This window comes from Geosmithia morbida, assembly GCF_012550715.1.
Source record: "Geosmithia morbida isolate 1262 chromosome Unknown scaffold_4, whole genome shotgun sequence".
Taxonomy (NCBI): Eukaryota; Fungi; Ascomycota; class Sordariomycetes; order Hypocreales; family Bionectriaceae; genus Geosmithia; species Geosmithia morbida.
Window position 1 is genome coordinate 938,761 of NW_023336191.1, and position 22,246 is coordinate 961,006.

The 22,246-nt window shown below is 56.6% G+C and overlaps 6 protein-coding genes across 6 annotated transcripts; 3 read left to right on the forward strand and 3 right to left on the reverse strand.

Annotated features, from left to right (window-relative positions):
* Positions 1-632: 632 nt before the first annotated feature.
* GMORB2_5769 (CCR4-NOT transcriptional complex subunit CAF120) lies at positions 633-4,057 on the forward strand (the record flags this gene model as incomplete). The annotated part of the gene is made up of 5 exons (XM_035467739.1): positions 633-701; positions 1,046-1,181; positions 1,292-1,449; positions 1,562-2,902; positions 2,981-4,057. 5 exons carry the CDS (start codon positions 633-635, stop codon positions 4,055-4,057), a joined length of 2,781 nt encoding a protein of 926 aa, XP_035322705.1.
* A 1,830-nt stretch (positions 4,058-5,887) lies between these two features.
* Positions 5,888-9,892, forward strand: GMORB2_5770 (FHA protein; the record flags this gene model as incomplete). The annotated part of the gene is made up of 2 exons (XM_035467740.1): positions 5,888-7,036; positions 7,232-9,892. Coding segments are annotated over 2 exons (3,810 nt in total), but the record flags the coding sequence as incomplete, so codon positions are not given.
* A 976-nt stretch (positions 9,893-10,868) lies between these two features.
* On the reverse strand, positions 10,869-13,778 carry GMORB2_5771 (uncharacterized protein; the record flags this gene model as incomplete). The annotated part of the gene is made up of 4 exons (XM_035467741.1): positions 10,869-10,933; positions 11,043-12,297; positions 12,357-13,400; positions 13,497-13,778. The coding sequence occupies 4 exons, from the start codon at positions 13,776-13,778 to the stop codon at positions 10,869-10,871; spliced, it is 2,646 nt and encodes an 881-aa protein (XP_035322707.1).
* A 709-nt stretch (positions 13,779-14,487) lies between these two features.
* GMORB2_5772 (dolichyl-diphosphooligosaccharide---protein glycosyltransferase) lies at positions 14,488-17,062 on the reverse strand (the record flags this gene model as incomplete). Its single annotated transcript, XM_035467742.1, has 5 exons — positions 14,488-14,755; positions 14,829-15,957; positions 16,018-16,692; positions 16,825-16,848; positions 16,936-17,062. 5 exons carry the CDS (start codon positions 17,060-17,062, stop codon positions 14,488-14,490), a joined length of 2,223 nt encoding a protein of 740 aa, XP_035322708.1.
* Positions 17,063-18,062: 1,000 nt separating this feature from the next.
* GMORB2_5773 (F-type H+-transporting ATP synthase subunit e) lies at positions 18,063-18,696 on the reverse strand (the record flags this gene model as incomplete). Its single annotated transcript, XM_035467743.1, has 3 exons — positions 18,063-18,136; positions 18,302-18,488; positions 18,676-18,696. The coding sequence occupies 3 exons, from the start codon at positions 18,694-18,696 to the stop codon at positions 18,063-18,065; spliced, it is 282 nt and encodes a 93-aa protein (XP_035322709.1).
* Positions 18,697-19,551: 855 nt separating this feature from the next.
* On the forward strand, positions 19,552-21,715 carry GMORB2_5774 (dynein intermediate chain, cytosolic; the record flags this gene model as incomplete). The annotated part of the gene is made up of 2 exons (XM_035467744.1): positions 19,552-19,674; positions 19,760-21,715. The coding sequence occupies 2 exons, from the start codon at positions 19,552-19,554 to the stop codon at positions 21,713-21,715; spliced, it is 2,079 nt and encodes a 692-aa protein (XP_035322710.1).
* Between the last annotated feature and the right edge of the window lie 531 nt (positions 21,716-22,246).

Here is a 22,246-nt window from a genome sequence, read left to right on the forward strand (position 1 = left end):
TGGGTACCCAATGGCCATGCGTCGGCAGACCGGTAGCCCTGGTCGTTGCAGTGTTGCATGGGGGGGTCGGTCACCAAGGGTGGCCGGTGGTCAGTGGTCCAACCTGTTGGTCATGGACTCATGGGCCATGGGCACGCACACGCATTTGCCCAGAGCCAAGACTCTCAAAGAGCCACTAATTTCTACATGTATGACTATGTGGACGGAGTACGGAACATACGGGCACGCGGAACATACGCTTTATGCTGTACTCGAACGTTGAACTCGTATCGTTACTCGTACTCGACTCCCATGCTCTGGGCTCCCCATGCTCTGAGCCCCAGTCGATGATGCCGTGGCCGCCGACCGGTCATTAGGTTTCGGGTCTCTATGGCACTATCACACTGGCACTACCCTACCACAATGGCTTAGAGCGCCGCGAGTCCATACTACGACTACTTCTGAAGGGACCACTGCCAAGTGGGGAGCCACAGTGGTCAAAACACCAGCAAAATACTACACACTGCACAGCTGGCGCATGGGGGGGGGGGATTCGTCACCCAGACGGATCGTCGGCTCACTCAAAGAGGCTGTGCTATTATTGTGCTAATACCAGCGCATTTCCCTCAGGGGGGCTCACTCGTCCTCCACTGATGACCCCCTCCATCCCACCCCCCGCTGTCGGCCCCCTTGTTTACCAAAACCCTCTACGTCCATTTCACGTACCCAATTGCGCGTATAACCCGCTGACCTGCTTTTTTTTTTTTCCTGTACACCACCAGGCTTCTCCTTGAGGTCTGTCCTGTCTGGCGGAACAAAGACGCCACCGCACTCAGCCTCGCCTCCTCTCGATCACCCCAAAGACACCAGCAGCAGCACCAGCAGCAGCGAAGGCTTCGACGGAAAGCCATTCGTTCCCGCTCACCGTCGGGTCAACTCGCGCCCCCTCACCCCTCCGCCGGACGGCAACTATCACGGGCATGGGTCTCCGCTAAACGCTTCCCCAGCCAGTGACAGCACCCATCGTCACAAGCGTTCTAACTCGAGGCCCCTGTCTATGATACAGACCTACCAACCACGCACCATGGAGGTCAACGAAAATACCATTCCCGAGTTGCAGCCCGTCTTCTCCTACCTCAACAGCCACTCTAACAAGCTGTACCATGAGGGCTACTTTCTCAAGCTCGACGACCAAAACACTCGTACGTTATTGTCTCGATCTTCCCGCCCCTCCATCCCACCCGTTCCAAACCCCTTGGGCAATCGGCCCCTTGCGGTATTCATGTCTCGGAACTCACTAACACCTCCACAGAGGGCAAGCCAAACCCCGACCGTACCTGGGCAGAATGCTTCGCCCAGCTTGTTGGCACCGTCCTGTCGCTGTGGGATGCCGCCGAGCTTGATGCCGCCGGTGAGGACGGTGAAGTCCTCCCCAAGTTCCTGAACCTGACGGATGCCTCGCTCAAGATGGTAGGTCACGCCCGCAATTCCTTCAATACCGTCTCCACTGCTATTTTGTGCCCCTTACCGTCTCGTCAATGAGATGACGACTCTGACAATGTGCTTTGCCTTGTGTGTGTAGATTGCGTCGCTCCCGACGCGCTCCAATGACGAACAGCCCCTCCAGAACATCCTCAGCATCTCTACCGCGGGCCGGAACCGCTATCTCCTTCACTTCAACTCGCACGAGTCCCTCGTCGAGTGGACCGCTGCCATCCGCCTGGCCATCTATGAGCAGAACACTCTGCAGGAGGCCTACACAGGTGCCCTCATTGCCGGCAAGGGAAAGACGCTGAACAACATAAATGTCATCCTCGACCGCGCCAAGGAGGAGATTGGCAACTGGGTCCGTGTCCGCTTCGGCGCCGGCCAGCAGTGGAAGCGCTGTTGGTGCATCATCGCCCCGCCCGATGAGAAGGAGTTCATCAAGTACCAGAAGGAGATGAAGAAGCGCTCCCCTTACGACAGGTCTGCCGCCCCCCCTCTCAAGGGAAAGATCCTCTTCTACGACCAGAAGAGGGAAGGCAAGAAGCAGAAGAAGCTGGCACCTCTGGCTACCATCAACGATGCCTACTCGGCCTACGCCATCTACCCCCAGGCCAAGGCTCTGATTGACGCCTCGACCCTTCTCAAGATTGAGGGAAACATCACCCTGCACATGTCGTCCGAGCCCGAGATCAACATGGAGGGCTTTGTCTTCGTCATGCCCGAGGTTAACCCTATGGTGACGGGCTTCGAGATGCTTCTCCGCTTCCTCTTCCCCACCTGGGACACCTTCAACCTCTTTGGACGTCCTGGGAAGTTGGTCGCTAGCCTGCTCGACTCGAGGTCTCTCATGTTTGCCATGCCCAAGAACAAGCGCTACGGATACCTCGACCCCTCGGATGTCATCGCCCTCATCAACGAGAATGACAGCAGCACTTGGTCCGAGCAGGAGTGGAGGAAGCGTCTGAAGGAAGCGACCGGCACGCGCATGAACGCCATAGAGGATGGAACCAGGACGCCTCACTCTCGCAGCAACAGCCGCAGCAGTGCCCAAATTTCCTCTGGTCTACCGGAGGGTGCCTCGCGCCCCAGGGTGGGTTTTGCCGGGGCGGACGCTGCCGGCCGTTCCCGTGGTATCTCTGACCCGAATGCGTCCCCTGGCGGTCTGTCTGACGGAGCCCCCACCACTGCCGCGGACTTTGGCGGCGCCATGCGCAACCTGAACACGCCCGAGCCGGTGAACCGCCCCCCCGAGTTTGGCGGTATGAAGCACTCAGGCCGCCCCACCAGCGCCTACCACTCACCTGAGCTCCACCAGGCGAACAACAGGCTTTCGCAGACGACGCTAGCCCAGATTGCCGGCGGCGCCAAGATGAATAACAACCAGCCCCCTATGGACAGGAGGGGTATGGAGGATGGAGCGAGAATTGGGCCTTCGGTACATCCACACGCCAACCCCTCGGGAGGAGCATTTGCTAACGACGATCGTTTGCCTCAAGCTCTGAGACCTGGGCAGGACCCACGAATGCCGCCCCCGCTCAGCATCCCGCAGAGCGCGTCCGACACGTCGATGGGCTCGGCCAGCCCGTCGTACGGCCCACCCACCGGCTCCTCGCCGCGCTCTGGCGCTCCCTACTCCCCCGTGGACCCGAAGGGAGGGGGACAGGGACCACTGTCCGCAGGACCCCGACCCCATCCCCACCAGGGCAACCCGAGCCCCGGGCCCCCCGGCCGAGGCGGACCGCCGCCCATGGGCCTGGGATCACCACCAGGAGGAGCAGGGCCACCGCCCGGTATGTACGGTAGGGGTCGCGGCGGCCCTCCCGGTGGCGGTGGCCGAGGAGGACCAGGCTATGGCCCTTCCGGCGGCCCCCCCGACCAGCCAGCCTTTCCTGACCGGTCTGCCAGCTTCAACAAGCACATGAGCACGACGGCAGATGAAATCATCGACTCGTACGCTTCTGGTCTCCGTGGCCCTTACCGCAGGCCCCCCCCGGGAGCCGGACCCCCGCCCAGCCCTGGTGGACGAGGTTATGGCCCTCCCCCACGAGGATTTCCCGGCGGCCCGCCACCCATGGGCTACGGTCGTGGCAACGGACCTCCACCGCCGGGTATGATGGGGCCGTCCGGTGGGATGGGACCGCCCGGCGGGATGGCCCCCCCCGGTGCTCCCTACGGCCAACCGCAGCGGCCGTACTCGCCCTCTGGGCCCAGACCTGGAACGGGAGGACGAAACTCGCCTGCGCCAGGTGGTATGGGCCGCGGAGGCATGGGCTGGTCCGAAGATGGCCCTCCCCAGCAGAGGGGCGGAGCGCCCTGGCAGCAGCCGCTAAGGACGGGCTCTCCCGGACCAGGACCAGGACCAGGCGGACCTCGCCACGGCGACCGCCCCCCGCCTAGCCCTGGCCTGCAGCAGCCCCCCCCCCAAGGCAGCTTCTCGCGGCCGATGGGACCTTCGGGTGGTGCGCCGCCGTCGCCCATGCAACCTCCGTACGACCCTCGACAAATGGCGCCACCGCAGGGTCAGTACGCGGGTCCCGGACCTCAGCGCGGCAACGCGCCGCCGGCTCAGTACCAGGGCCAGGCATTCTGATTGTGGTGATGTATGATTGCCTGTATCAAATGGTGTATACCTGCATTGCATCGTGCGTCGTGTGTGTTTTCTCTCAGCATGGAGCAAAAAGAGTAAAAAAAGCAAAAAGCGAAATTAACCGGACAAAAGCGAACAGAAGCATGCATGTCTTGCGCATACGCATGGCGTTTTGTGTGTTTTGCAGTTTGACAAATTGGGGATGAGGATGTACTTTTCGTGTCGTTTCACAGGATTGAGTCTCGGGGAAGGGCTCAGATGAGCTTTCTCCTGCTGCATGGGATTCAATTTGTACAGTCTTTTTATTATTTTCTTTCGTTGTTTGCTGTTTCTTTTTTTCTCTGCTGCCATTCTTTGTCGATTCTTACAAATCTTCTCCTCATCCCCCCCCTTTTATTTCTATTTTTACAACCTTTGACTTTTATCCCTGACATACTCTGTTTTCTTTGTGTCATTCCTTTTTTTCCTATTCCTTTTTATTGCATCATATACGGCGCTGACAGAAAGGGAAAGTCATGTTCACTTATAAGTGGATGGGCCCAAGGCTGTAGTTGACGGGCATACAATACAGTACAGTACAGTTAGACACTGAGAGATGCGATGTGATGTCTGTTCGATGTAGATCAAGATATGATGTTTATGATGCTAATGGCTAATGATACAACGACGATGGCAAGGATGTATTACGGAGTGTGAAATTCGTATGTACGGAGTAATAGGCTAATAGTAGACATGACGCTAAAAAGTCAATTGGCGGTTAGGCTATGTCAGGTCAAGTCAGGTCAGGTCAGGTCAGGCCAGGTTGGGTTGGGTTGGGTTGGGTTAGGGGAGAAGATGAAGAATGAACGACTGGGGAAGAATAGGATGCTCACGTTATTATGCAGGGACAGATGTAACTGTTCCATCTGATTCGATATGATCATGGGGAAACAGCAATAGTGGTAGTCTGACCGGGAACGACAAGTGAGGAACCGTCATATGACGGCAATGCCATTCATCTATCTGGCCTGCCGCCTACAGCACTGCCTGGATGACCTGTACTAGGCTGTAGGTGGCAGAGCAACAGGGTTGGCTGACATCAAGCAAGCGCTGTACCGTCTGCACGGAGTGACCAGCAGCAGAATCTGTAGGCTCTCAACCGTTGGTTGCCCCGTTGGCTATTGATCAACGCCGACGGCCCCCCCCCCCCCACCCCCTCGAGTCCCCCTCGAGTCCCCGGCATTAGTGCAACAGCTCCCACCATCCTCTCTGATTGATTGACAACCTATAGGCAGGGCTATGGATGAGCCGACAGCTTGTATTTTTCCTCCTCATCCTCTTTCTCTTTTACCCCTTCCCCCCCCCTCCCTCCTCTCTCTACCCCATCTCCTCTCTGGCAAGACACTATTGTATTTTTTTCTCTCTCTTTCCTCGCCTGGTTCGGTTTCTTTCGGATCTAATCCTCGCTCGATGTTTGAAGCCCTTTCCCGAGGGACACTGGGTTACACACCGACGACATATCCCCGACTGAACACAACGTCGCAAGAGTAAGACGGGACGAGACGAGACGAGAAACACACGACGTTAGGATCACAGCGACGACGAGAAACATATACGACGGAAAACAGCCAGTGTCGGGATCAGACGAGACAAGAAGAAGAAGAAAGGAAAGAAAGAAGAGAGAAAAAAAGAAACCACACACTGAATAAAAGGAAACGCTGGGGGGCCGACGTTTACCAATGGACGGCGAGGAGCCCACCCAAGGTAAGATGATAGTCTCTCCCTGGCGGTGTGACGGATGGGACGCAGAGAAGAACCAGATGGGGGATAGGAACAGGATAGGACGGCTGACAGGACACACAAACACCAGCAACCCAGAATGTTCTCGACCCTCGCCGACTAGGCAAGCAAAACTCGGGCTTCTCAGACGAGGACATCTCCGACATCATATGCGTCCTGTACCCGCACTCTGCGGCGGCGCGGCAGGAGGTGTCCCGGCTCGCGGCCGAGGCCTCGCCCTTCATCATCGGGCAGGACGAGGCCGGCGGGGCCGAGTACAGCACCGGTTACGAAGACGACCTGGGCGGCCAGGATGGCGGGGGTTCGCTGTCGCCGCCGCCGCCGGCCGTGGCGCCCAGCTACGCCGTCATCCTACGCCTCTCGTCGACCCTCAAGAGCCCGGCGGTCGGTTGCGCCTTCGGACGGAACCCGTCGCGCTGCGACATCGTCTTCACCGGCGACCCCTACAAGCGCGTGAGCAACGTGCACTTCCGCATCTACGTCAACGAGTACGGCAACGTCATGATAGAGGACCAGTCCACCAACGGGACGCACGTGGACAACCATGTGCTCCACGGGCGACCTGCCCCCGGCCAACAGCAACTGCAGCAGCAGCGGCAGCAGCCGGGTGGCCAGCAGCAGCAGGCACACGGAAACCGTCGGGTCCTCAGCTCGGGCTCCGTCATAAAGATATACCTGCACAGGCAGACGCAGGACCTCACCTTCCGCGTACGCATCCCCAGACGAGACGAGGAGTACGAGCAGGCCTACGCCAACAAGGTAGTCCAGTACTTCGCAAGACACGGTCTCGCGACGGAGAACGGCGTCGCGCCGCCCGAGGATAACGGGGGCGCTAATCTTGCCCCGGCTCATACCGGTCCTGTCGATATATTCAAGACACCTGGGAGGGCGGCACAGCGACAGCAGCGGACTGCAGGCGGCGGCGGCGGCGGTGGTGGTGGTGGCACTAATTCTCCTAGAAGGAAATGGGATGCCGTTGCCGCTGCCGCTGTGCATAGGAGCAAAGAGTGGACCGGGTCGGGCAAGTACAACAAGGTCAGGTCTATTGGGAAGGGGGCCTTTGCCGTCGTCTACAAGGTCACCGGAAAGTTTGACGGGAAACCGTATGCTGCCAAGGAGTTGGAGAAGAGGCACTTTATCAGGAACGGTGTTCTGGATCAGAAGGTTGAGAATGAGATGAAGATCATGGAGAGGGTTCAACACGTGAGTTTCCCTCCCTCCCTCTCTCCGTCTTTTCGTTTTTCCCTTCTGCTCTGTTTCGCAATGGAGGAAGAGAAATAAGGAGGACAAGACATAAAAGACGCCGCAGGAGTAGAAGAAGAAGAAGAAGAAGAAGGAGATGACGCAGAAGACAGAGACGAGAAATAAAAAGACAAGCAAAACCGCTAACATCAACAGCCTAACATTGTTAGATATATTGAAAACTTCGAATGGGATGACAGACTCCTCATCATCATCATGGAGTACATCTCCGGCGGCGACCTGGGCCACCTCGTTGGCGCCAACGGCCCGCTACCAGAGGACGTAACGCAGAGCATGGCGCGGCAGCTGCTGAGCGCGCTCGAGTACCTACACCAGAAGAACATAACGCACCGCGACGTGAAGCCCGACAACATCCTGGTCAAGTCGGTGGAGCCCATCGAGGTGAAGCTGACCGACTTCGGCCTGTCCAAGATGGTGGACAGCGAGCAGACCTTCCTGCGCACCTTCTGCGGCACCCTCCTCTATTGCGCCCCCGAGGTCTACACCGAGTATGTCGAGTACGATGACAACGGTTACCGCAACCGGGGACAGAAGATGCGCCGCGTGCCGGGTCAGCGGTACAGCCACGCCATCGACATCTGGTCCCTGGCCGGCGTCCTGTACTTCTGCCTCACAAAGTCGCCGCCTTACCCTGTCAGCTCCGGCATCAGCTACTCGGAGCTCCTGCATAAGATCATGACCACCAAGCTCGACGTCAGGCCGCTGCTCGCCGCCGGCGTCTCCGACGCGGGCGTCGATTTCCTCTCCCGCATGCTTCAGAGGAAGCCCGAGAACCGGGCCACGATTGCCGACCTCGACAGCCACGCTTGGTTCCGCGGCCAGGGCTCCATCATCGAGGCCTCCCAGTCCTACGATGACATGACAGACGACGACGACCTGGCCGCCTACGTCCAGAGCCAGCACGAGCAGCAGGTTGGCGGGAAGTGGGACGCTCAGCTGGAGCACGACGAGGAGGAGGATCGTATCCTGGACTCCATGGGCGAGGAAGACGACGACGACGGCGACGGCGCCCAGCAGAGGCTGTTTGGTGAGGTCGGCAGCTCGGCCGTCGGCAGCTCCGGTGCCGTTCACGACAACTTCCTCAACCTACCCGTCAGCCTGCGCGAGGATTCGAGCCTCTACGAGGGCACGCCTGCCGGAACTAGGACGTATCGTCCTGTAGAGGATGACGACAACGGTGGTGCCGACGCTGGACAGCGTCGCCAGTCTGACGACCAGCTGCAGAGTCTGGTGGAGAATGTAGCATCGCAGAGCCTTGGGGGAAATGGTGGCGGCGGTGATGACGGCAGTGAAGCACAAGCACAAGCTCCGGCACAAGCACAAACACCGGCACCGGCACCTGCAGCAACCCCGGGTCCGGCGTCGTCTTGCTATTCTATTTCGGACGTGACAGCTAGCAAGAGGAAGCCGCCCCCGTCAGCCGACACGAGTGACGAGCATGTTCCGCACGGGCACCCGGTCCTCAAGAGGCTCAAGTCCGATATTTACATGGATGACATGGCCGAGGCCAAACTGCTTGCCTGCGTACCGGCAGTCAAGAGATCCGAGTCAGGCCGGCAGATTGACGAGCCCGTCGACAAGGTGGTATACTGGCAGCAGGACAAGTCGACATGGCACCTGGATTACCCGGAGATGACGCAGCTGCAGACGACGGCCTTCCAGCAGGCGGCCAAGATGAGAGGCGAGACTTTCGAGCCGGGCAGGACCCCCCTCTGGGACCTGGCCATGCGGTACTTCCCGTCGACGACGGCAGCCACGACGACAACAATAACAGCAGCGACGACCAGGACGAGCACGATGACGTCGCCGCCTACATCATCCCAGGCCGGCGACGGTATCCCTTCCACGGCGGTTCTAGCAGACCACGTCCACACGCCCGTGCCCAATCCCTCCCCCCAGGAGCAGCAGCAGATTGTCGTGCCCGTGCACAGCGGCGCGTCGCCCGCCCGGGCGGTGGGCCTGATCCAGTCGCACGCCAGATCGTGCATCAAAGACATATCCTTCTCCATCACGGAACCCCTCGTATCGTTCGGCCGGCACCCCGACAACACGCAGGTGTTCCGCGCGTCCAGGGAGCGCCGGGTGCCCAAGTTCGCCTTCGACATCGCCGTGTGGCGCGAGGGCGATGAGGCGCTGCCCCGGGCGCCCTACCCCTGGTCCTCGTCGACGGCCAAAGCCAGCGAGTACTCGTTCTGGATCTCGACGAAGGCTACGGTGGGGATCCACGTGAACGGACACGAACTGCCCTCCCGCGAAGCGACGACCCCGTCTGGTCTATCGCGCAACTGGGCACGCCTCCACGACGGAGATGTCCTCGTCATATGGGGGAAACCCAACGGGCTTGAGCAGACTACCCTGACATTCCAATGCTTGTGGGGCGGTGCATCCTCCTCCTCCTCCTCCTCCTCCTCCTCCCGCGGTCTCTCCCCCGAAGCTTCTGCTTCCGCCGCCGGCAGCGGCCAAGCACAGGGCCTGGATATGGCGTCCCCCGAAGCAAGCCGGAAGCTGGACGACGCGTGCCGTAGGGCGGAGAGGCGCGCCCGTGAAGCGGCAGAGATTAGGCGCCGCAGGGAAGACGCGAGTAACGACCTCGTCAGGCGGAAGCTGTCGGTGCACAGGGAGAGGGAGCGCAGCGACGCCTTCGAGGTGCAGAGGGCCGAGGCGGTCAGCATTCTCGCGCAGCAGGCGCAGAAGCACCGGTCGGCCAGGGCTGCTTCGGCTGGGATTGTGACGGCATCATCTACCAAGGATGGATCGCATGCTAGTTTACTTAATACTTCGAGGATTTATACCTGACGGGATGGAGGGTATTGCCGAGGGTGGGTGTGGGGGGGGGACACAAAATCATGATGGAATGAAGAAACCAAGAATCTCTACAAAAAAAATAGTGTATTCGAAACATCAAAATCACGTAGGGTAACTCTGGAGGATGTCATTTAGAGTAGAGACAACTTATTCATTGGATAAACTCACATTCAGGCCATTCTCTTTTTTTTTTCCACCAAATCATTTTGGGATTCTCATATGTGTTGTGAGAGTGTTTATATTATGTTGTTCGAAAGCGACGCTGACTTGATATGTCGGAAGCTGCTGGGAACAGCAGAAGACAATGCTAGCCTCTAGGTAAAGAAGAGCAGCAGAAGAGGACAGTGCTAGGTAGAGAAGAATAGCAGAAGGACAGTGCTAGGTAAAGAAGAACAAGAACAGACAAGACATTTTCTTTCCCCTCCTCATTCTCGCGCTCACGTTTCCCTTTTTTCTCTTCTTTAATTCAGGAGACCAGAAGATCGAAGACGGAAAAGAATGAATACAATGTCATGACAGGTCGGGCAGTACATGAAGAGTCGGAGCAGACAGCGGAAGCTGGATGCAAACAGAAAACAAGAGGAAGAGAAACGGAAATAAATATTGAAGAACGATGGAAAAGATGCAGGAGATGAAGAATGATCAGAAGGAAGAGATGTAATTTGTCGGAGGAGTATGTATGCCTTGCAAAACGGGGTTGCAAAAAAACGAAAAAAAAAGAGCACTGACTGCTCGTGACAAGACGTACATATAACAAGGAGATGTGAAGGAATATTTTCCACAGAGAGAGAGAAAGAAAAGTGTGCTGGTCTCTTGTAGACGAGAATCTTCTGTCGTATGTGTAAAGAACAACAGGTATGGTGAAGAAGAAGGAGCATTTGGCTTGCAACGTTGGATGAAGAAGAAGAGAAGGAAATACCCGTTTCGTTTCCTTGTCAAGTAGATTGAAGCCGAGAGCTTCTTTTCTTCATGGAGAGTCACCCACGGAAGAGTCTGACTCGGGCAACTCGAGTCCAGGAATAACATGATAATCTGGATGTGTTAGAACGGCTCGAATTCTTGGAAAGAGGAAAGGACAAAGCAGAAGAGGAAAAGGAAAAGAAAAAAGAAAAAGAAAAAGAAGGCATTGAAAAAAGCTTACCGATCAGCTTGGCTAGAATAATGGGAGAAGACATGGCAGATTCAGCCTCTTCAATCTCCGGCTGAGAAATCATCTCGTCACCATCACAATAGCAATCATTTTTCCTCTTCTTCTTCTTCTTCCTCTTCATCCTGCCTTCACCATAATACCCGCTTGACTCGGCGGCGGTGGCGGCGGCAGTGGCGGCAGCAGAAGAAGCACTCGTCGTGTTGAAGAAGAAGTACGGCGTCGGCTGAGGAGGCGTGTAGTAAGGGTTCTTGCTGGCTCTGTTGCTGTTGATCCTGCTCCTGCCCCGGGCACAGTCATGGTTGCGATTCTGCTCGGGCGATGAGCCGGAGTAGAAACCGTCGCTCTCGGTTCCCGGGCCGTTGGAGAATGTTCGCCCGCCTGACGAGAAGGCACCGCCGGTCCAGGAGAACGAGATCGGTGAGGCCGGGCGCGTCTGCTGCTGCTGCTGCTGCTGCCCATAACAAGGACCAGCGCCGCCGCCGCCGTCGTCGAAACCTTCTTGGCGGCGATTGTGGTGGCGGGTTGACTCCGGGTTGTGAGGGGGGGCGGAGAGCTGCGAAGTGGTAGCACGACTCATCCTCGCGCCAAAGTCACTCGGGGCATCGCGGAAGAAGGAGCTGAATGCGCTCCGGAGAGGCGACTGCTGGTGGTGGTGGAACGAGTGACGGGACGACGGGAAGCTCTCGTCAATGAGCCCATCCCCACCCGTTGCCTTGCTGTCCGTGTGAAAGTCCTTTGGGGTGAAGCCGCTGAATGCGCCCCGGGAGAAGGACGTCGGCGGGGGAGACCGCCTTCCCGTCTTGTCCTCATATTCTGTCGTCTCGTCGTCGAACTTGACCGTCTTGCTTCCTGCTGAGCTGAAGGAGTCGGTGAGGTTGCATGGGCTAATGCCGCCGTGGGATCGGGAGGGTGATGGAGCCCCGGAGGGCAGAACATCGTCGTCGTCGGGCTTGGTCGTGGATGGATTGGCAGTGGCAGTGGCAGTGGCACTGCGCAGTCTGCGCTTCTTTACGTCCGACTTGTCAGACAGACTGTTGCTCAAGCCGTCTTCCACAAAGGGAGCTCGGTAGCGACTCGGGCCCCGGGCAGACGAGGAAGCCTCTCTCTTGGGAGGGCTGTCGATATGGCTGGGACCGTGGGACAAAGAGGTGGAAGCGTGTCGCTTGGGAAGGCTGTTGGGGCGGATGGGAGCTCGGGCCTCTTCTTCCCCCCCCCTCTGAAGCTCTGTAGCTTCGGGCTCATACTGCTTGTTACAATGGGTCAATAGGTGGATGAGCGTGGTGAAGCTAGGATCAGAAAACCTACAAGCTCAGATGAGACAACCGTCTCTTTAGCTTTCACCTCTTCAGTAGCTGCCGCCTCTTCGGCAGCACGTTTCTCAACCTGGCAACGCGAACAGTAGTTGAGCAACATACCGCCACCGGGGATGATGTGGTGCTTCCTATGGAAGTTCTGGGACCTGTATATCCCGCAGCTGAAGCAGATGTGCTGGGCTCCCGACCTCGTGGCACTTCTTCTGTGCTCCCTGTGGCGACACGACTCACACAGGTTGGGAAAGATGGGCTTGCCCTGCTCGAGTGGGTGCTTGAGGTGATATCTGCGTGAGCGGACGCTCCCACAACCCGAGCACTGGTGGCGGTTTTGAGCCGTCCCTTCTCTGGATTCTGACGACATCTCCTCCTTGGTCGGCAGTGGCTCTGCAATCGAAGTAGACTTGTTGTTTCGCGGGCTGTTGCTGCCAACCCCAACCCTGGCGTGCTGCTTGTCCATGATGGTATTTATCTGTGAGCGGAGCATCCTGACCTGGGTCTGCAAGTCTTCACTGCCGGGATGCAGACCGAGAGCCGCAATCTTGCCGTCGAGCAGGGCCTGGAGGCGATGAAGCTCCCGTTGGATTGTGGGAATCTGGTTCTGGCTGCTACTACCACCAACTGGTGGCGTCCAAGATGGGGGGCATGGAGCAAAGACTGGATGAGGATGCGGAGGAGCAGCAGCTGCGAAGTGACCCTGACCACCAAACATTGGCATTGCTTGCTGGTAAGCCTGTGCAAAGCCCGGCGGTACTTGGACATAGGCGGACTCGGCCGGTGGCGGGCCGTATGTTGGCAGGACGATCCCACCACCGTTGTAAAGGGGAGCCCCCAGCAGCGAAGCTGACGAAACCATTGAAGAACCCGGGGTGGCGACTGTAGTCGAAGGCGTGGAGGGTGCTTTGGAGGAGGGAAACTTGGCAGTGGTGATGGGTGGTAAAGATACCGCCTTGGACCGTTTGTGTCTCTTGGAACGGCGAACGGATGCGAGGTTTCCGCGGCGAGGGGACTTGTCTTCCTCCTCGACGTACTTCAGGCACTGTTTCTTCTTAGGGTTAGGAGACAACTTTCTTTGCTGTTCCTTCCTCTTCTTTCCCTTCTTCTCTCGCTTGGAGCGCTCTCGAGGCGGAGTGACAGGCCGCTCATCGTCTTTCTCGGACCAGGTAGGACTGTCCTGTATGCTCGAAGAGGAGGAGGAGGATGACGACGACAGCGACGAAGACGAGGATGACTCTATATACATGGATTCATCCGTGTCAGTCTCATTTGTGTTCTCGTCTTTAGACTGCGGTCTTTTTGCTGATCTGTCAAAGTCCCTCCGCGTCGGCATGTTGAAGGTCATGGATAAGACGTCAAGCTCGGGCTCGTTGCTGTTCTTGTCACGACGCTTCCATAGACTCTTCTTGTTGAGGACCATGGCGGCAGCCAAATAACAAAGGCTGCCGAGCAACCAGATGTAAAGGGGGTTCTTTGAATCGAACAGTAACAAAAAAAATAGAAGTTGTAGTTAAACAGGGGAAAAAAAAAAGGAGAGACGAAAAGTCAGGATGGAAGAGAGCACTGTGATTTACAGTCCCTCTCTCTTGGTCTCCCCTTCTAGCTGGTGACAAGATTTTTTCCAAAGCGTATGCCGTATCAGAGAGATATGAGGTTTCTATATTTGCACAGCCTGTGGTTCACCGATAAATTCTCATTCCAAGAGAAAATCTTGTTTGAATACCACACGAGTTGGGTCAAAACGGTCAGGTTACCAGTTGCCCAAAGGGGCTGCCGGTCTGCCAGTTTGGAGATGTTGGTGAGGTGGTAACGGTTGCCTGGGCAGTGACGGAGAGGCGGGATGACAGAAGAACAATAGCCTGGCTCACTGGTTAATGGTGCTAGTTCCAACTGGAGCTACAGTGATTCACTGCTCTTGATGCTTGCGCTCTGGTCTCATGATGGCGGCGATGGCTATGGTGGTTGGTGGTATACATAATACATTTCATGCACGTTTCTCTCTATACATGGGACCATACCAATAGTAATCCCTTTATATCTGCCGTTCCGGAAAAAAAAAGAAACTCACTGCTGACACTCCTCCTGATCCTCTCCCCTGATCCTAGCCCCTTTCCATTCCGTATCATGATTTAGTCCACCCGCAGCGTGCGAGCGCCCTTCTTCTTGATCGCCTTCTTCTTCTGGCCGCGATCAAAGGCGGCGGCGGCGGCATGATCACGTCCCACGTTGTCAAGGTCCTTGACCTTGTAGATACGGATAATCCAGTTTTCAGACGTGTAGGCCTCCTCGAGCGTGTTAAGTACGGGACCCTTATCGGGAAGACGGACGCCACGGACCCTGTCGGTAGCCTGGCCGGGGGGAAAGAGGGAGTGGTAGTTGTAGTAGGACATCTTGTACCTAGAGGGTTGGCGAAGAAAGGGTGTTAGTAGGAGTGACGTCAGACAGAGGGGAGTGGGGGGAATCATCTTACATCAAGCTGTTCTTCATGGTGTCAGTGGCACCCTCGTCAACACGGTACTCACCACGAGGGGTGAAGAAGTCGCGCTCCTTGACCTCGTCGGGCCAGATACCCTCGGCGATACGGACCATCCACAGGAACTTGTTGATGTCATCGCCGGAGTAGCCCAGAAGACCACCAAAGACAACCAGGACGTAGTCGACCTCGTGCTGGCGCATGATGGGGTAGCTGACCTCCTCGGAGGAAGCCATAGCCTTGCCTACAGTGGCAATGTGCGTGTTGTTCCACGTGTTGTTGTCCACCAGGGTTGGGCGGTCGGCCATGCCACCGATCTGGTAGCCGTAGTCCCACCAGGCCATGATCTTGGCGTCCTCCTTGGTGTTCTGGCGGAGCCACTGGTAGGCCTCACGGTAGTCGTCAATGATGTGCTGGCTGCCGTCGGGCATGCGGCTGGCAAGGACGACAGAGGGTGACGAGTAGGCATTAGATGTGACCCAGGTGCAGTGAGAGACAAACATCAGGAGGTAAACGGTAACGGAGCCGACAACGATGATCTTGGACAGCAGCGAGTAAACGCCAAACTTGGGCGATTGAGTAGAGCGAAGACCACCCTTGGACGACTTCTTGTCGCTCGACACCGCCTCAGCCCCGGCAGGCTTGCGGGTGAGGAAGTTATCGAGAAGCTGTGAAGCGGCGATAGCAGCGGCAACGCAGACAATGGGCGTGAGCGTGAGCATCAGGCGCACCATGACACCGGCAAAGTAGCTGCCAAACAGGGCGTACACGATGACGAAAACGTGCTCATCCTTGAGCTCCTGAAAGAGCAGATAGACACCGACAGGGAACAGCCAAACAAGAATGTTGAGGTCGAAGAAGAAGGCGGGCCAGGCGGTGGGCTGGTGCTCAGAGACCGAGGCAATGATGGGAATGTGAATCTTGGCGTATCCGGTGTCCCAAAGCGAGTAGAAGCGACCGCTCCAGGGGGCAATGTAGCCCAGCGAGGTCAGGCCAACGAGGCCAGCCAGACCGAGACCAAATGTGGCGACGAGAATCGTGACGAGAAAGGTCTGCAGCTGCTTGCCAGAAAGGGCTGAGCGCACATATTGGATGAATCCAATGAGCTGGACGAAGCCGAAGATTCCTGTAGAAGGGCATCGTTAATAACAAGGACTGCAGAGACAGCATCGTGAGGAGATCATACCAAGAGCGGGCATGTGCTCGCTCGTCTTGACAGGCAGGAAGCCGACAAAAGGGATCTGCATGCTAGCAAGCGTTCCGAGAGCATACCAGGTGGTGTAGCTGACGTAGAGGCGGTTACTGTAGCGGCCCATGCATATGAGGACGAGGGCATGGAGGGGCAGGATACAAGTGATGAAGGCGTATCCACCCCATGAAGCAACCATGTATCCGTAGAAAAGGGCGCAGAGGGCACCCCAGAGCATGGAGCCGAGTTTGAGAGCCTTGATCCACAGGTAGAAGGTGAATACAAGGAGAAAGATGGCGATGGCCTCATTGTCGTAGCTGCCGGCGACGGACCGGGAGATGTAGCCGGGGGCGATGCCCATGAAGGCGGCGGCGAGGAGACCAGCCGAGGGGGACGTGGTCATCTCATTGGTGAGCAGGTACGCGGCAAAGGCCGTCAGGCCGGAGAAGGCGGGGGCCAGGAGGACGCAAATGTTGCGGATGTCGATGGGAACAGCCAGGGCCTTGAGGACGTGGTAGATGACGCCGCTGGTGACCATCAGACCCGGGTAGAGGGTTCCTCCCGTCACACGGCCAAGAGGGTGCCATGTCCGATCATCGAACCAGTCCCAGAATTTGTAAAAGCCATTGGCTACGAGATATTTGGTCGCTCGGAAGTTGAACCACGGATCAACTAAGGCCAAGTCAGTATACGTGGGTATGCGTATGTGTGTGTGTGGAGAGGGGGGGGGGGGGKGGKGGKGGKGTTGAAGAAGACACAGGGAAGAAGAGTATCGCGGGCTTCGTTTCATGGAAGAGAACTAACACTCGTGGATAATGCTTTCAAAACCTATATGAGAGAGTGTAAATCGAGTTAGTATATGCAATAAGAAGAAGAGCAAGATGTGCGAAGTAGTTGACGATGTCGGTTACGTACGAATAACAGAGAATAGACGGCTGGCAATGGCAGCAGCGGCAATGAAACAGAGAATGACAACTCGCAGGAGAGTTCGCGAGTTTCTGGCAGTGGTATCTGAGACCAGAGGCTTGGAGTCACCCGCCATTCTGGACAAACGACCTTGAGGGCAAGCGCAGTGTGATGCGATTGCCTACTTGTATGTCGAGGGGTCTTTGGTGGTGGGCGGTTGTTTTCCTCTCCAGACGATTGGGAAATCCGCTGACGACAAGCCAGCAGAGCAGAGAGGACAGCTTGGAGCTTGAGAATGATGCGCTTCCCTTTTTGTGGGGCAATGCCGCGTTGCCTCTCTCTCTCTCCCTGAGTAATAATACTGGTGAGTCGTAGGTGACGAGTCGGTCCAGGTCCTTCCTCCAGGGCCTCCACAGGCTTTTAGCACTGGGGCACCCCTGGGCACTTGCCACACTTGAGGGGTGGCACACACGCCTTTGTAGCCTCCCACTAATTCTCTAACCTACGGTGCTGGTCCAGGCATCTTTCCCCGCGGTTTAGCCATTTTGCTCTGGAATGAGTGACAGCTGTTGGCAAATTCATCACGGGGGGGGGCACATCTGAAGCAGAGCAAGTAATGGTATTGTAGCAGGTGGCTGACTGGCAGCAGAATATAGAAACCAAGGCATGATGGGGTTTTGCCTGCCCGAGAGTGAAAATATTCACGCGTTCCCTTCCTTTCATGTTGTATATCAACAGGTGGCCGGTAATACTACGAATGTCTGCCATCTATCATCCAGCCTCCTGCAGTGCCGAGGCAACCGGTCATCATCGCCCTTGACATCAGACACCAAATCACGCATCAAACGCACCGATATCGAACCCAATATATCGTCTAGATGTTGTATTTTACACCTGTACTATAACAGGGACAGGACTAAAGGAAATTTCTATGCAGTGACCGCTTGGCCGTCACGATGGGTATGGCAAGACCAGCGCTGACCAGATCGACCTGGCCGGATAGGAAAACAACCCATCTCTGCCGCCTGTCTGGACGTATGGTTTCCTATCCAGCCCTCTCCATCGTCACCTTCCTCCTCTCTCCCTTCCCATCCACTCTCATCAACACTTTACATTCCGTAGGAAATATTGTTTGATTAAGCCTTGTCCTCGGCGACCTTGAGCAGCAGCTTCTCGAGGTCGAACTTGGGGTCGGCAGGGTCGGTTACCACTGGATAGAAGAGGGCAGTTAGTATTATCGACCACCATGTATAATTGCCGCATATATGCCGTCGTCGATACCGTCTTACTACTTTGCGAGGGAGGGGGGAGTTCATAAGACAGCAACCGCAAAAAAACAAAGGAGGCAGCTGTCGGTAGGGAACATATAACGTACCATCGCTGCTGGATGCAGGCGCGGGAGGGTTAATCTTCTTGGCGTACTCGGCCTTGGCTAGGTCAATCTGCTTCTGCTTTCGGTCGAACTCGTGCTTGAGGTGCTCGGCCTTCTGCGCTCCCGTGATGCTCCGCTGGTGGGTGAATCCGTAGAAGACACCAAAGGCGAGGGTGGACCACCGAAGAACCTGTTTGCCAGATAACGAATGTCAGTTTCAACCACGGCTCAGCCGGACAATACCTCTCTCAAGCCGATCCCCTCCAAGGCGCGCAACTGCTTCCGATGTGCGCGCACCCGCGGCGTATCGTCGCGAATGACGACGCGAGGGGATTCTTGAAAAAGGGCGGCGGATGGACGGATGGAATTGCACGCACGTTAACACCGGTCGAAGTCATTGTCGCGGTAATGGAAGTGCAGGGCGACTGTCGGCTACCGAAATGAAGAAAACTGATGGAGAGGAGACGAAACGAGGGGCCGAACAGTGTTTATCAATTGGCCCTATCCAAAGGTGGCTCGGGGAGGTTGTATCGTTGGCTGGAGATGGCAAGATTTCAAAAAGCTCCTCGGGAAAAGTCGCAGTTTTCCTGACCAGGCAGCCCACAGCCATCCACGCACCGCCACGTGTGGCGTAGAACCGCGCTTTTATATTCTCTCCCACGGGGTAAAAATCACCTACCAACTTGCCTACTATTATTACTAGCAGTACTTATACTACTGATGAACAACAATCAAGCGTTGCGGAGTATTTATATATGAGATCCCCGTTCATATCTCATGGATTCAGTTAACGGGGTAAGGTTACTGCGGCCTTCTCTCAATGTCATGCCGTCGTACATGTACTTGTTCCTGGATATATAGTCACGTGAATTACAGCAGCCCACCCCCCTAGAAGCTCAGTATTATTACAGGAACCCGTTTTTAGACTCCAGAACGGCCCTTAGGTGGAGCTTCTTGGGGGTGCTGCTCTAACCAGTGATCGCCACGCGCATAGACGAGACGCGCTCTCCTTTACCACACTACGCCGCACTACCGACCTTTGGACACTCGTTCGAAACGTTTTGACCCCGATCCCTGTCCCTTCGTCGTTCACCTTTCGCCTGAGCTTCTTCATCAGATTTGCGACCATCTTCAGGCCGCTGTGCGACCACACTTGATTGACGCCAAGTTGGAAATCCGGTGTGCCAACTGAGACAGAACGACACACACCATACGTGTTGGTCCCGACATGGGACTTTGAGAGCAAACTAAAAATGCAACAACGACGAGAAGAGATTATCGCAAAAACTGCCAAGCTCGCCGAGCTTAAGCGACAAAGGGAGCTCCGAGCCTCGCAGGCCAACTCCGGCCGTCAGAGTTTTGGGAGTGCCAGTGAGGTTCGTCGCTGGCTCTTGCCCCCTCCCTGCCCATATATCCTGAGCAGTATAGCAGGTTGCTGACTTCTTTGTCGAACATGTGTAGCTTAAGCTACCTGGTACCTCAAGGGCAGACAGCCGCCGTCAGATCGAAACCATCATCAATGACCTTCTGGGCGACAGCCGACCGGGCTCAACAAGCGGCGGAGTAGGCTCGCCAGGTGGTCCGCGAGGAAGTAGGCCGAGCAGCGTGCTGAGCGCAGGTGAAATCAGCAATGGAACATCCGAGATCCCGTCGACACCGGCGCTGCCCGTGCAGCCGATATCCCTGAGCACAGCTCCGCTGACGACAGTATACGAGTGCCCGCCGTCGCCGGTCAAGGAGGTCTTCTCGTACAGCAAGGGCGTTCAGACGACGGAGGAATGGACGGGTCCCAACAGGCCAATGTCGCAGGCGGGCACATCGGATACGGACGACATACCAGGGACGACAGTCATGTCGCCAAGCAAGCAGCGTCTAAGCAGGAAGGAGCGGGAGCGGGAGGAGGAGCTGCGGCAGAAGATCCGGGACGAGGTCGAAAACGAGCTGCGAGCGGCGAAAGAGTACGTGACGGACGGTGTGATGGCGCCTGAGGGCGCCAAAGCAAACTACCCGTCGCGGGATCTGACGCAGGAGGAGCTGACAGCCGTCATCGGGTCCGAAGACTTTTTCGACTTCCTGGAGAAGTCGACCAAGGTCATCGAGAGAGCCTTTGACCAGGAGACGTACGACATCCTGACCGACTACGCGCTGCAAGGCCAGGAGGCCGACGACGATGATGATGAGGCGGGCAATACGGGCGGCCGGGGCAAACACAGGATAAAGGAAGTGGCCCAGTTCTATGACGGGCGGTGGTCCAAGAAGCGCATGATTAGCTGCATCGACTTCTCGCCCAAGTTCACGGAGCTGATGCTTGCCTCGTACACCAAGAACCCGACGGCCCCTCACGAGCCCGACGGTCTGGTGCAGGTGTGGAGCATGCACATGCACGACCGGCCCGAGTACGTCTTCACGGCGCAGTCGGACATCCTGACGGCCAAATTCTCGCCTTACCACCCCAACCTGATCGTCGGCGGCTCGTACAGCGGGCAAGTGCTCCTATGGGACACACGTGCCAAGTCGGCACCGGTGCAGAAGACGCCGCTGACGGGCTTTGGCCACGCTCACCCCATCTATTCGGTCGACATTGTCGGCACACAAAACGCCAACAACATCATTTCGTGCTCGACCGACGGCGTCGTCTGCGGGTGGAGCATGGATGTATTCGCGCAGCCGCAGGAGCTGCTGGAGCTCAAGAACCCTACACAGGCCAAGGTGGCCGTCGAGGACGTGAGCCCCACATGCCTGTCGTTCCCGCAGACGGACCCGACCTTCTTCCTCGTCGGCAGCGAGGAGGGCACGATCTTCCCGTGCCACCGGTACGACAGGGCCGGCGCCAAGGCGGGCGTGGACAAGAAGATTGCCTACAAGGGCCACACGGCGCCCGTAATGTCGGTCGACTTCCACCCAGCCAAGGGCCCCGTGGACCTCGGCGACCTAGTTATATCGTCGTCACTCGACTGGAGCGTCAAGCTGTGGAAGGTTCGCGCGCCGGCCGCCGCCTCGACCGTCGGCACGGGCAACGGCATCATCTCCCCCCTCATCGACTTTGTGCGCGAGGATGTCGTCTACGACGCCAAATGGTCGCCCGTCAAGCCCAGCGTCTTCGCCCTCGTCGACGGTGCCGGCTGGCTGGAGGTCTGGGACATCTCGGTCGACACCGAGGAGCCCGTCTCGCGCATCTCCCCCAGCTCGTGCCAGAACAACAAGACTCTCTTGTCGAAGAGCCTCAACAAGCTGGCCTGGGAGCCCACTGACGGCAAGCGCCTCGCCACGGGCGGTATCGACGGCACAATCTCCGTCTTCGAGGTCGCCAGTGGGCTCGGTGGCAAGGACAACCTCAAGCACGAGGACTGGACCAATGTTAAGAAGCTGGTTAACCGCGTGGATGCTGTGGGTATGAATGAAGTCATGGTAGTTTAACTCTTTCCCCTTTCCCCTTCCTTCCTTGGTTTTTGTTTCTTTTCTTCTTCGACTTCTCTTTCTCTTGCCATTTTCTATTCTCCTTGTAGCATATTTATCAGGCATGCTGGTTTTGTGGCAGGCTGCAGGGGAAAAAAAAGGGACAGCTGTTTCATCATACTGGTCAAGGAAAGAAGATGTTTCGAAATCTTGTAGTCATAATAGAGCCTCAAAACTATATTGAGTACTGTCTATCAATTCTAGTAAAGGCTGCATTCTGAAAACAAATGCTCGACAGAATGTTGTTGTGGTAGACAATACGGGGTGGGAATTGCTCGGCGGCTCGGCCTAACTATATACCGGTCCTCTACCTAAGGTACCACATGTATAGACTCCGTAGATTTCGCCCAGAATAATTTTTTTACCTCTCCAACTTCTTACTATTATCCAACCTCAATGCTTACAGGTATCAATACAGCCTTGCGTGCAAAAATGTTGCAATGAAATGGTGAGTCCCTAAAGGATTTTTTCTTATTCCTTCTTTCCGCTCAT